This window comes from Trichosurus vulpecula, chromosome 8 (genome assembly GCF_011100635.1).
Source record: "Trichosurus vulpecula isolate mTriVul1 chromosome 8, mTriVul1.pri, whole genome shotgun sequence".
NCBI classification, from domain to species: domain Eukaryota; kingdom Metazoa; phylum Chordata; class Mammalia; order Diprotodontia; family Phalangeridae; genus Trichosurus; species Trichosurus vulpecula.
This window is the reverse complement of record NC_050580.1, coordinates 147,673,613-147,687,591: the sequence shown is the minus strand read 5'-3', so window position 1 is coordinate 147,687,591 and position 13,979 is coordinate 147,673,613. Positions and strand designations below refer to the sequence as shown.

Here is a 13,979-nt window from a genome sequence, read left to right as displayed (position 1 = left end):
TGAAAGGCTAACTGTGGTAAGCCCAGGAGTTTGCATTGGATCCCAAGGGCAATAGGGGACCACTGATGTTGCTTGAATGGGGGAATGAGATAGTCACCTATGTCTTAGAAAAATCACTTTGGCAGCTGTGTGGAGGGTGGATGGGAGAGACTTGAGGCAGAAAGATATTAATAGCAGCCCAGAAGACAGTTGACCAGTGTCTGAAGTAGAATGGTTGTAGTTTGAGTAGAGAGAAGGGGGATAGATATGGAGTGTGACAAGGCTTGGCAACTGATTAGATATGAATGGTGAGTGAGAGTGAAGAGCCAAGGAGGACTCTGAGATTATGAACCTTCATGACCAGAAGGCTAATGGAGACAAAAGTCCATAGCTAATGTGAGCTCCTAGGAGATCATTTCACTTTTGGCTCAGTATCTCCAGCATGGAGCACAGTGCTTGACACATAGTACGGGGAAGGGACAGGAATAAGTTTCTTTCTTCTCTACCTTTCTCCCTTCTTTTCCTTTCTTTCTTCTCTTTCTTCTTTCCTTTCTTCCATCCTTCCTTCTCTTTCTTTTTTCTTTCTTGCCCTTCTTTCTTTCCCCCCTTCCTTTCTAATGGTACGCACATCAAATGGTTGTTGTTAGGATTAAAGGAGATAATTGTAAAACACTTAGCATAATGTCTAGCCTATAGTTAATGCTATATAAATGTCAGTTATCATCATCGTCACTATTCTTTTCATATAGCACCTACTATGTGCCAGGCATTGTGCTAAACACTTTACAAATATTTCATTTCTTCCTTACAACAACCCTTCCAGGTAGGTGCTATTATCATCCCCATTTTATATGTGGGGAAATTGAGATAGAGAAAATAAGTGACTTATCCAGGGTCACATAATTATTAATTGTCTGAGGCTAGATTTGAACTCAGGTCTTTCTGACTCCAAACCCAGCACTCTATCCGCTGTGCCACCTAGCTGCCTCTAGTAGACTGAGTATTATAGTAGCTTACTATGGAGGCAGCACACAGTATCTCAGAAAGAATACTAGACTTAGCATCAGATGACCTGGACTCATTTCTTTGCTTTTTATCAGCTGTGTGACCTTGGGAAATTCAATTAAATTTTATGAGCTTTAGTTTCCTCATCTGTAAAATGGGGTTGATACATAGAGTTATAGTGAGGACCAAATGAAATAATGTATGTGAAGTACACTGTAATCATAAAGTACATGTAAATGTCAACTGTCAATAGTGGTTGGGAAGATTTCTGTATATTCTGTCCTCAAATAAACATTAAAAAACCCAATATAACAAGTCAGCAGCTTTGGTATTTGAACAGGTATCAGAGTGTATGTGACCTGGCTTCCTCCTATGGCCATCCTGCTAAACGCAAACAGTCAGTGAGTATTGTCTAATGGAAAGTTAATAGGTTGAGAGCTGTTGTCTTTGAAGAATTTGCTCAGTGCTTTCTTGTTGCAAACATCCTGAAAGAAAAACTGGAAGACAGTGATCAAAGTATGTCTGCTTTAATTCTTTTTCCTAGGTGATAATGGAGAGAAAGCCTGGTCAAAATCCTTCCCTTCCTGTGGAGGAATGTCCCAGTCTCCCATAGATTTTGACAGTGACAACCTTGAATATGATTCTACCCTCTCACCCTTAGTATTAGAAGGTTACAACATGTCTTCTAATGAGCGGTTTACTCTGACTAACAATGGACACTCAGGTGAGTTGGAAACCTTAGGAAATGTCTGTTTTCCCACTGTTTCTCCCCCATCTCCCCACCTGATAACATAGTAGGATCTACTATAGGAACCAAAGTAGCAAAGACTTCATACCACCTATGGGGGTTCTCTCCCCAGGGGAGAATGGCTTATCATCATGGGCATTTTCCCAAGGACAGTGGTGGCCTCTTCCTTCCCCTTCCAACACATGCACACATACACACACACACACACACACACACACACACTCACACTCAAGTGGAACTCTCCAGAACCAGTTCTGCCATGGAGTCACACAGTCTAAGACTGGCTGAACTTCCAGTAGTGAGGTGAGGAAAAAGAGCAAGCCAGACTGAAAGACCAAATATCTAGCAGTATATACTCCCAGGGCAGCTAGGTGGCACACTGAATAGAGTGCCCAGCCTGAACTCAGGAAGACTCATCTTTCTGAGTTAAAATCTGGCCTCAGACACTACTGGCTGTGTGACCCTGAGCAAATCACTTAATTCTGTTTGCCTTAGTTTCCTCCTCTGTAAAATGAGCTAGAGAAGGAAATGGCAAACCACTCCAGTATCTTTACCAAGAAAAACCAAATGGGGGTCGTGAAGAGTTAGACATGACTGAAAGGACCAATCAACAGCATCCACCACTACCACTACCACCACCACCACCACCACCACCAAGACCACCAGCACCACTACCACCATACATACACTGCCTTACTATGCATCCAGGACCTTCAAAGTCTGAAAACTGAGTCCTATGACAAAGTTGTCCCAGAAGCAGACCACAGCTTCAGGATCTAATCTCATAGTACTGTCAGCAAAGTAACATGGTTTCTCCTTGACCATAAAGATTTTTAAAAAAATTAACTATCAAGATGGCGGCTGGAAAGCAGGGACCAGCCTGAGCTCCCTGCCGAGCCCCTCCAAAAACCTATAAAAAATGGCTCTGAACCAATTCTAGAACGGCAGAACCCACAGAACAGCAGAGGGAAGCAGGGCTCCAGCCCAGGACAGCCTGGATGGTCTCTGGGTGAGGTCTATCTGGCACGGAGCTGGGAGCTGGGAACGGAGTGCAGCAGAGCCCAGCCTGAGCAACTTGGACCATCCAGACCAGAAGCCGGGCGGAGGGGGCCCTAGCGCCCTGATTCAGTGAGCTGCGGCAGTTACGAGACTTCTCAACCCACAAACACCAAAGACTGCTGAGAAGGTTAGTGGGAAAAGCTGTGGGAGTGGAAGGAGTTCGCGGTTCGGCTTCCAGCCCCGGGGGCAGCGGAGGTGGGGCAGCTACAGCTGCTGCTGCTTCCGGCTCCAGGCCCACCTGGTGGGAGGAATTAAGTGGCGGATCAGAGCAGGGGTGCACAGCCTGCCGAAGATCTGAGCCCAGTTCGGGTTGGGGGTCCTTGGGGAAGGAGCAGTGCTGGTGCGGCAGAGCTGGCACCTCCCCCCCAAACGTGGAACATAGAACTCTGTAGTCTACAAGCAGTCATACCCCACTGAAAAACTCAAAGGTCAAGTTAGTTGGCTGGGATTATGGCCAGGCAGCGAAAACGCACCGAGATTCAGTCTCAGACTCTGCATTCTTTCTTTGCTGACAAAGAAGACCAAAACATACAGACAGAAGAAATTAATAAAGTCAAAGAGCCTACAACAGAAACCTCCAAGAAAAACATGAACTGGTCCCAGGCCATGGAAGAGCTCAAAAAGGATTTGGAAAAGCAAGTTAGAGAAGTAGAGGAAAAATTGGGAAGAGAAATGAGAAGGATGCGAGAAAACCATGAAAAACAGGTCAATGACTTCCTAAAGGAGACCCAAAAAAATACTGAAAAATACACTGAAGAAAACAACACCTTAAAAAACAGATTAACTCAAATGGCAAAAGAGCTCCAAAAAGCCAATGAGGAGAAGAATGCCTTGAAAGGCAGAATTAGCCAAATGGAAAAGGAGGTCCAAAAGACCACTGAAGAAAATACTACTTTAAAAATTAGATTGGAGCAAGTGGAAGCTAGTGACTTTATGAGAAACCAGGATATTATAAAACAGAACCAAAGGAATGAAAAAATGGAAGACAATGTGAAATATCTCCTTGGAAAAACCACTGACCTGGAGAATAGATCCAGGAGAGATAATTTAAAAATAATTGGTCTTCCTGAAAGCCATGATCAAAAAAAGAGCCTAGATATCATCTTTCAAGAAATTATGAAGGAGAACTGCCCTGATATTCTAGAGCCACAGGGCAAAATAGAAATTGAAAGAATCCATCGATCGCCTCCTCAAATAGATCCAAAAAAGAAATCTCCTAGGAATATTGTCGCCAAATTCCAGAGCTCCCAGATCAAGGAGAAAATACTGCAAGCAGCCAGAAAGAAACAATTTGAGTATTGTGGAAACCCAATCAGAATAACCCAGGATCTGGCAGCTTCTACATTAAGAGATTGAAGGGCTTGGAATGCGATATTCCGGAGGTCAATGGAGCTAGGATTAAAACCTCGAATCACCTACCCAGCAAAACTGAGTATCATGCTCCAAGGCAAAATATGGATTTTCAATAAAATAGAGGACTTTCAAGCTTTCTCAGTGAAAAGACCAGAACTGAATAGAAAATTTGACTTTCAAACATAAGAATCAAGAGAAGCATGAAAAGGTAATCAAGAAACAGAAATTGCAAGGGACTTACTAAAGTTGAACTGTTTTGTTTACATTCCTACATGGAAAGAGGACATGGATGATTCATGAGACCTCAGTATTAGGGTAGCTGAAGGGAATATGCATATATATATGTTTATGTATATATATAAGTGAATGTGTATGTATGTATATAGCTTTGTGTATATATATGTGTGACACAGGGTGAGTTGAAGATGAAGGGAAGATATCTAAAAGAAATAAAATGAAATTAAGGGATGAGAGAGCATCATACTGAGAGAGGGAGATAGGGAGAGATAGAATGGGGTGGATTATCTTACATAAAGGTGGCAAGAGGAAGCAGTTCTGTGGGAGGAGGGGAGAGGGCAGGTGAGGGGGGAATGAGTGAACCTTGTGCTCATTAGATTTGGCCTGAGGAGGGAATACCATACATACTCAGTTGTGTATCTTACCCCACAGGAAAGAAGAGGGAGGAAGAAAAAAAAATAAAAGGGGGGGATGATGGAGGGGAGGGCAGATGGGGGTGAAGGTAATCAAAAACAAACACTTTGGAAAGGGGACAGGGTCAAGGGAGAAAATTCAATAAAGCGGGATGGGTTGGGAAGGAGCAAAATGTAGTTAGTCTTTCACAACATGAGTATTATGGAAGGGTTATACATAATGATACACATGTGGCCTAGGTTGAATTGCTCGACTTCTTAGGGAGGGTGGGTGGGAAGGGAAGAGGGGAGAGAATTTGGAACTCAAAGTTTTAAAATCAGATGTTCAAAAACAAACAAAAAAAAGTTTTTGCATGCAATTAAAAAATAAGATACACAGGCAATGGGGCGTAGAAATTTATCTTGCCCTACAAGAAAGGAAGGGAAAAGGAGATGAGAGGGGAGTGGGGTGATAGAGGGGAGGGCTGACTGGGGAACAGGGCAACCAGAATATACGCCATCTTGGAGTGGGGGGGGAGGGTAGAAATGGGGAGAAAATTTGTAATTCAAACTATTGTGAAAATCAATGCTGAAAACTAAATATGTCAAATAAATAAATTTAAATTAAAAAAAAATTAACTATCAGTGTATCATTGGGTAGTGGGCAGGATTAATGTTTTGTATGGAAGCAGTAGTTGGCATGTATGTTATAGGTTGGCAATTCTACACGTATTCAATCCTTTATCCCAATCTTATACACAGAGCTGAAGGTGTAACATAAATAGTTGGGCCCTGGGACAGATGGCTACCAATCACTGAGCACCCAGCCCTCACTGGGGTTTGGACCATATGGTCTCTCAGTGTCCCTTCTGATTCTAGGATCCCCAGGGATCCATAAAACTTATCCAGTACAGTTAGGACCTAGCATTCCTAATAACACAGTGAGCTATGTCTTCACTCTAAGCCCAGAACCACAACCCTATTTCTTTTTTTAGTACACACGGCTCAAATGATGTAGTCAGTGTTCCATCTCCCTAGAACTTCAGTGGTCAGTCTAATCAACAAAAATATGTTGGGATTTGTTGTAATTAACTTCCATATAATTACCACCACCCCTCCCCATTCTTTCCTCATTCCCTCCTCTCTCAAGTGCTCTTCCCAGATGTCTATGTTTTCTGTGTCTGTGGTGCCTTTGTTCTGTTCAGCAGAAGTGTGACTGCCCCACATCTCTACCAGTTTTGTTGCTTTTAACAAAAGATGTTTAAAAGATGAACATGGGTCTCTCACTGCTTTCAGTTAGAATTTCACCAAGAACTATACCAGGAATTGCAGAGTGTCTCTGGGAAAATGCCTAGTGTGGAGCATTTATACCTTCTGGCTATATTGGCAACAGCAGCAGTAACAAGAAATGGGCTTCTGCATTTCAGCCACCCAGCTTAGATGACTTACTGACACCAGGTCCTGGCTCCTACTGACAACCTGAGATGCTTAACGATACAAAAGGTTAATTAACCAGATGCCTAATTGAGAGTATATTATTTTACTGAGGTGCTAAGCACATAGATTAATAAAACCTTCTAAATTCTCCTGTGAAGTAGGTTCACTACCATCAAATACATTTTACAAATGGAAAAATTCAGGCCCTAAGGGTTTACACAGTTTGGCGATCCTACCAGAGTAAGAAGAAGCCAAGGACTCTGATTCCCAAATCTCTTTTATCTCTACTTATCTGGGTCTCCGAGTTTTCTTATCTCACTATTTTTAGACCCTTGTTCCCTGCATTGATGCTAATGAATCTACTGCTTTTTTCTCACAGTGAAATTATTTCTGCCTCCAAATATGTACATTAAAGGCCTGGGTCCCAGATATACAGCAACAGAACTTCACCTGCACTGGGGCAATCAGAATAATCCCCATGGCTCTGAGCACACAGTTGATGGGAAGCATTTCGCAGCAGAGGTAAGTGGAGCGGGAGGGAAGATTGAGGCCATGGCTCAGGTTGTCCCTGATGCTGGTCTGGAACTACATCTGGCCTCTGATGGGCACATGCTTAAGTGGCTAATGGTTGTGCTTATTGTCGGCATACAGTTCAAATGTTAATGTTATTTACCCCTATACTGCCTAGTTACATGAATGATAAGTGGAAGGTCTTGAGCAACAATCTAGCCACAGTTGATGGGTTGGAGATATCTGAAAATTCATTCTATTTCTGCCTCTCCCATCCCCAATTAAGCTGAAATACTCTAGAGAATATTCTGGGAGTCTGTCCTGATTCCTTCACATGACTAATTAAAAATCAGGTTAGGATGAAAGGAGGGTACGCCATCATACAGACAAAGCATGAGTTTCTCTTCATTTTAATTACTTGGAACTATATTTACTAGTTAAATAAATTACTCAGGGTGAATGCTTCATGGAGGTTTGTGATTTGCCCATTTCCCAGCAGGACAACAGAGCTATGTTACAGTCTTTCAGGGTGCCCAGGTAGGGTGGGACTACTTCAGAGAGTGTGGAGGCAGGTCGTCCACATTTTATTAGAGGCAAAGAGAGATTGAGCAACTCGGCCAAGGGCACCATATCTAGCAATTGTCAGATCTGCTATCCAGGCTTCTGGCTCTCAAGGAGTCAGTCAACTAATATTTATTAAGTACCTACTATGTGCAGGGCACTGTGCAAAGAAAGGCAAAAAACAGTCCCTGCCCTCAAGGAACTTACAGTCTAATGTGGTGCTCTTTCTACCACTTCCTACTGTCCCTCCAAACTCAGAAGCCCTGAGTTCAACTCTCACCTCTGCCACTTACTACTTGTGTGGTCTCAAATGAATCTGAGCCTTGGTATCCTTACATAAAATAAGGGGCTTAGACCAGATGACCTCTAAGGTGTCTTCCAGTTCAAAGTCTATAATGATCCATTGAATACCATCGCATTAGATACTAATAGTCCCCATAGCCTCTACACTCCACAATTCTGTAGCATCATGAAAGTTAGCCTCCCTTGCCAGGAATAGCCCATTATTATTATGCCAGACCTGTTCAGGAGGGTGCTATCACCCCTGTGATTTTTTGGAGCCTTAGTGATGGAGAATGGGAGAATGGGTTGGGGTGAGCCCCCACCTCTGTTTCTCTCTCCTATCCCTGCTTTACCACAACAGACTCTTAGAAGATAATAATGAACAGTATCAGAATATCAAAGGGAAAAACACAAAACTCCCTTAAACTTTGGTAGAGGGTGTCATGTTTTCTGCTTAAAGATCTGTTGAGAGGTAGCTTAGAATGATAATATACCACCCTATGTTATGTCCTACTGTGTAACCCTGGTGTGCAAATCCACAGTGTCAACAGAGAATGGGAGGAGGAGGGGCAGAGCATCATTCCTTTAGCGACAACTGTGTAATTGTTGGCTTTTTATCCACTTTTTAGTTCCTACGAGCCAGAACACAGGGGGACAGTTGTGAATGTTTATAGTGCAATACAAGGGATAAATACCTCAGATCAGGCAATGGATCCTACAGTGAATAATTATGTGTCGATTCTCCACTATTCATAACCGCTAAACGGTTTCATGTCTCAGGCTAATTATAGGTCTACTTACAAGTAAGGTGGGGTATAATCCTGGACCTGGTATATGATGGTACTATTAGAAGCTCACACATTTTCATGCCCCTTTCTGAATCTCATACACTGCAATTATTTCCAGCTAATTGTTGAGTGGAGACTTCCCTTCCTCAGGGGAGTACAAGGAAGCTAGGGTATAGGTAGGAATTAGGGTTTAGGCATTTGCAGATCATTCTAGTTGCTTTTCTTTCTGCTATGAAGGCTCAAGTTATTATATCTAGCTTATATCTATGTGTATATGCATGTGTGTATATATCTATGTGTGTATATATGTGTTTGCGTGTGTGTGTGTGTGTGTGTGTGTGCGTGTGTGTGTCTGTGCGCACGCGTGAAGAAAAAGTTTGGTAAAGGGAAGCATTGTGGTGTAGTAGGAACATTACTGCCTTTGGAGTCAGGAGAACTAGGTTCAATTCCTGAATGGGACACTCATTAGCCAAGTGCCAACTGGTCCTGGGCAAGTTATTTTCTCCATGTGGAAGTTTTCCTTATATGTAAAATGCAGGTAATAATTCTTATGCTACTTTCCCTTACAGGGTTGTTGTAAGACACTACTTAAAAAAATTTTAAGTAAAGTAAAAAATTTAATTGAGTTTAGAGCTGAGACATTGTGACAGTAAAGGTAACAAATATATAACTAATAGTACAGAGATATGATTCTTAATCAGCTTTCTAGGTGGAAAAGAAACCTCAAAAATATTTAATTTTAACTAAATTAAATGCCAAGTTGTCTTTCATAGCCAGGATTATCTTTTTTAAAGTACCTTGAAGGGACAGCTAGGTGGCGCAGTGGTAGAGCACTGGCCCTGGTGCCAGGAGGACCTGAGTTCAAATCCGGCCTCAGACGCTTGACTTAACCCCAATTGCCCTGCCTTCCCCCTCTGCCAAAAAAAACCCAAAAACGTAAAGTACCTTTAAAAAGGCTCAAAAACTAAATAAAATTCAACTAGAGGACCTTAAGTGTCCTTGTAATTCCAACATCTTAAGGCACAGAAGGGGTTAAGTTATGCTCCATCTCATCCCTTTGACCCTCAATTGTTGTTTTAGGACAGGTCATATTGATGATATGGAGTTAAAGACTGTATTTTATTCCTGAGATGATTTAGGAAACTACCTTGATGCAGAAATTAGGTAGCTGTTTGTGTGACCAAAAAATGACAAATAAACCACTTATAAAGGATTGCAAGGTTTTGTTATATGTTAACCTGAGAGACAGATTTATATCAAAAAAGGAACCTACAGACTAAAAGGCTGCTCTGTTTAACTCTTTTTTTCTTTCTGGAAGTATATTATTAGATTAAGAAAATTTAGTATTGAGGAAAACACCATAGGAACACCACCCCTGGGACACTGGGAGATGGGCAAATGGTGTAGATAATATATATCGCATGGGACATTTTCTGGAAGAAGCTCTTGGGTCACGACCCACAGTTTAAGAAGTGCCAAAGGGGTCAAGAATGGAAAAAGTTCAAGAAGACCTGCTCTAAACTATTAGATATAATCTGCATTGTACAGTGTCATTGTACAGCATTAAACATGCTTCCTGCCTTTCCTCTAAGATTATCTTCTGTTTGCCCTGTGTGTATTTATGTGTATGTATACACACATATATGTTTTATCTTTATATACACACATGTTTAAGTTTAATATATCCATACACACAGATACGCACACATATAATATGTACACAGTTATTTGTGTATTGTCTCCCTCATTAGACATGAGCTCCTTAAGGACAGGAACTGTTTTTACCTTTCTTTGTATTTCTAGCACCTAGCACAGTACCTGGCACAGAATAGTGGCTTAATAGATATTTGCTGAATTGACTGACTAACCTTAAAGGACTCTGCAAACGTGAGTTATTCTTTATGGCAATTCCTTAAGAGAAAACCTAATCTTCATGATTAAATTCAAGTGAAGATTATTTCTAAAATTAAAAAACTCATGATGCCTGTAGCAGATTCTCACATAAGCTCCAGATCTTATCTAAATACCATTAATATCAAATTGTAGGCTTACTAAGCCACCCATGCAAGGACACAGAACCCAAGACTAACCATAGCAGTCTCAATTAAAAAAAATAAAGAAGTAAGCCTAATGAAGGAACAAAGCCCAAATAAATTTAGTATTATTTGTTAACCTTTTCTTTTTATTTTTAACAAGATTTTCTTGTCTTATTTGATTTTTATGGACCCCTATAGTATTCAATCCAGAATGTAATTGCTGCAGACAGAAGCTTGTGTTTCTTAGCCCAGTGAACCGAAGCAGTCAGAATTCTGTTTTGTGAAATCAAGAAGAAACAGGGCTGAGCAGGTCTAGGGCTTTGCCACAGGGGAGGTAGTTGGGGTGAAGAACTCCTAGGCTGAGTGGAAAACCACTTTTCCCTTGAGTAGTTGACCCAGAGAAAAAAGTTAATTAGGGCCACATATATATATTTTTTTAATTTAGGGATGATAAGGTCAAATGTTCTCAAAGACTCAGACTATTAGAGCTAGAAGGTGTCTTAGGGATCTTCTACTCCAACCCTTTTGGTTTTTTTTTGCTTTTTGGCAGGGCAGTTGGGGTTAAGTGACTTGCCCAAGGTCACACAGCTAGTACATGTGTCAAGTGTCTAAGGCCACATTTGAACTCAGGTCCTCCTGACTCCAGGGCTGGTGTTCTATTCACTGCGCCACCTAGCTGCCCCTCCAACCCTTTTCTAATAATAATAACAATAGCTAGCACTTACATAGCATCTTAAGGTTTGCAAAGTGCTTTACATATATTATCTCATTTGGTCCTCAACAGTTTTGTGAGATGGGTGCTATTATTATGCGATCTTACTATGTAGCTATATATTATATGAATTAAGTAGTAACATATTAATATATTTTGCTAATGTAGCTATTAATATGTATTATATAGCTATATTATGACTGTATTTCTATGGCCATTTAGCAGATGAGGAGACTGAGGTCAGTCGGTCAACAAACATTAATTAAGCAATTACATGCTATAGGCCAGGCACTGTGGTAAATGCTTAAGATACAAAGAAAGGCATGACACTGGCTGCTCTCAAGGAGCTCCCCATCTGGCAGAAGAGACAAACATGCAAACAACTAGGTACAAACAAGATTTATAAGGATAAACTAGAGGGAATGCAGGAATTAAAGAGGATTGTTAATGGGGAGGGTCACATAGCTAATAAATGTGAGATAGAATTCCAACTCAGGTCTTCTTGACTCCAAGGATAATATTCACGATACCACCTAGGTCTTTCATGTTCTATTTATCCAGTTTTAAAATTTAAAATAAGAAACGTTGTATTTACTGAATATAACCTTTACACACACATTAAATGTCCATATTGGAGTCAATTATGGTGAGATACAGAGAAGAGATAGGGTGGTGGGGAAATAAAGACTGAGAGACACAATTTCAATGTTTACCAAAGCCTTAATAGACAAAGATCTAAATAAATTTACTAATACTAATTTTTGTGGAAAATAATCATAATTGTGAATAAAATGCAGCCACAGAGAGGGTAAAAATCTCAGAATGTGCTATAAAAAATATCTTTTGCTCATTTTATAGGGAAAATATTTTTCTCCACTGGAAATTAGAGAATGTTGTAGTTCATTTTATAGAGAAAAACATCTTTTTCATGGAGTAATATTCTGTTTCTGTGGCATCTTAGAATGTTGTTGATAAAGACTTTCAAATTCTTTTAAAACCATGTTTTCATAGCTTACAGGCAAAATGTTGGCTTTGTAGGTTAGATGAAAATAAGCTGGTAGTTGGAGGCTTCTCATCTCAGCCCTTGAGCATTTCTAGATGGAGTGGTATTTAGGAATTACTGAGCTTAAGGGGACTACAATAAATATAACCTTGCCATGGGATCAAGAATACCTGGTCATAGCTTGAAGGAAGGAGTGGAATTCCTCTAAAATAGTTTAGCTTTTCCATGACTTCTTACAGGAACGAAAGTTGTGTATTCCTTTGACGCTGATATTTTGGTCTTTTCTCTCCATTGTAGTTACATATTGTCCATTATGACTCGGACAACTACCCTAATAAGTCCACTGCCATGGACAAACCAGAAGGACTAGCTGTTCTGGCTGTTCTTATTGAGGTAAGAAGTTTACTGGTCCCCTCCCCATTCATCTTTTGGTTTAAAGGGTTTCCAAATATGATTTTAAGTATACATCAGAGCTGGAATTTGGCAGTTCTGTCCCTGGACTGCTACCTCAAAGATTCAGTTGGCTGTGTTGTGTGTTCTTCACATAAAAAAAGGCCTATAGGCATAGTGTGCTTCTTCCTAGCAGATTTTCTTAGTCTGAAAGCAATGTTTTCTTTCTTTGGGGGAGGGGAGGTACAGTAATGATGATATCCTTTTATACTGGGAGGGGCAAAGAATAAATAGAGCTTTACTTAACCTCTTAAATTGGACATTATTAGATGAACTTTTGTTCTTAATATAGCCCTTCAAGATTTTCCTTTTGGTCTCCATTTTTACAGTATTATAGCAAAATAAAGCAGTATAATTTAGCACTGAATACAATGCTTTAGAACAGGGTGGGGAACATGTGGCCTTGATGTGACCTTCTAGGTCCATGGGTATGGCCTTTTGATTGAGTCCAAGTTTTACAGAACAAATCCTTTTATTAGGGAGATTTGTTCTGTGAAGTTTGGATTCAGTCAAAAGACCAAATTTGAGGACCTAAATTTAGGGCCACATGTGGCCTCGAGGACACAGGTTCCCCACCCCTATTTTAGAAACTCAAGGGGCAGTGACTTTCGAAGGGATGCAGAATTGCAGTTATTCAGTGGTAATGCTCTAATAGTAGAACAATCTTATACAATGATCCTCTTAATTGTTCTATCAAACTGGATCTTTCAGGGGATCAAGGTTGCTAAGAAAAAGCTGAGTGGATATTGCCTGCTAATGACTGAGAGCTTCCTCTAATCCAGGAGTAATTCACCTGTGGTCCACGAACATATTAAAAATACATATATATATATATATTTACACACACATATATATATGCACACACATACATATATATATTTGGATAACTGTATTTCAACACAATTTGTTTTATGTGTGATCTTATGTGTTTTATCATGCATTTAAAAACCTGATTCTGAGAAGGGGTCTTCAGGGGCTTCACCAGATGTCAAAAGGGTCCATGAAAAAAAAAAAAGCCCTGCTCTAATCTGATAACTCAAACAACCACAGTTGGAATCCTCCCTTAGTCCAAGTAGCTCAACCATGTTGTATGTATTGCAGATGGGTTCCTTTAGTCCTTCCTATGATAACATCTTCAGCCACCTTCAAGCTATTAAGTACAAAGGTAAGTGGCCAAAGGGTCCCTTGTTTGATCCTTCAGTCTTTTCTGGGAGCAGAATGCAACCACCTCTGTGTGACAAAGAAAAATACAGGTGGTGGTGTCCACGTTCAGAAGTTTGTAGATGCCAGGCAGTTGAAAACAGTTTGAGAGGCAGAGAAATAGACAAAACTGGTCCCTGCCTACCCTGGAGGGTTCACATTCTAAGGAGAGAAGACAAGGCATGAAGGGGAGCTAGAAAGAGGGTGGGGATGCAGCAGCTGGAGGT

At 40.7% G+C, this 13,979-nt stretch overlaps 1 protein-coding gene across 1 annotated transcript in view; it reads left to right on the top strand.

Moving 5' to 3' along the window:
* The window catches only part of CA12 (carbonic anhydrase 12), a 74,482-nt gene that overhangs the window by 43,400 nt on the left and 17,103 nt on the right, over positions 1-13,979 (top strand). The window contains exons 3-6 of the mRNA XM_036734211.1: positions 1,529-1,708; positions 6,590-6,732; positions 12,400-12,495; positions 13,654-13,717. Of these exons, the coding sequence (XP_036590106.1) occupies positions 1,529-1,708; positions 6,590-6,732; positions 12,400-12,495; positions 13,654-13,717 (483 nt within the window). The remainder of the gene's footprint in view (positions 1-1,528; positions 1,709-6,589; positions 6,733-12,399; positions 12,496-13,653; positions 13,718-13,979) is intronic.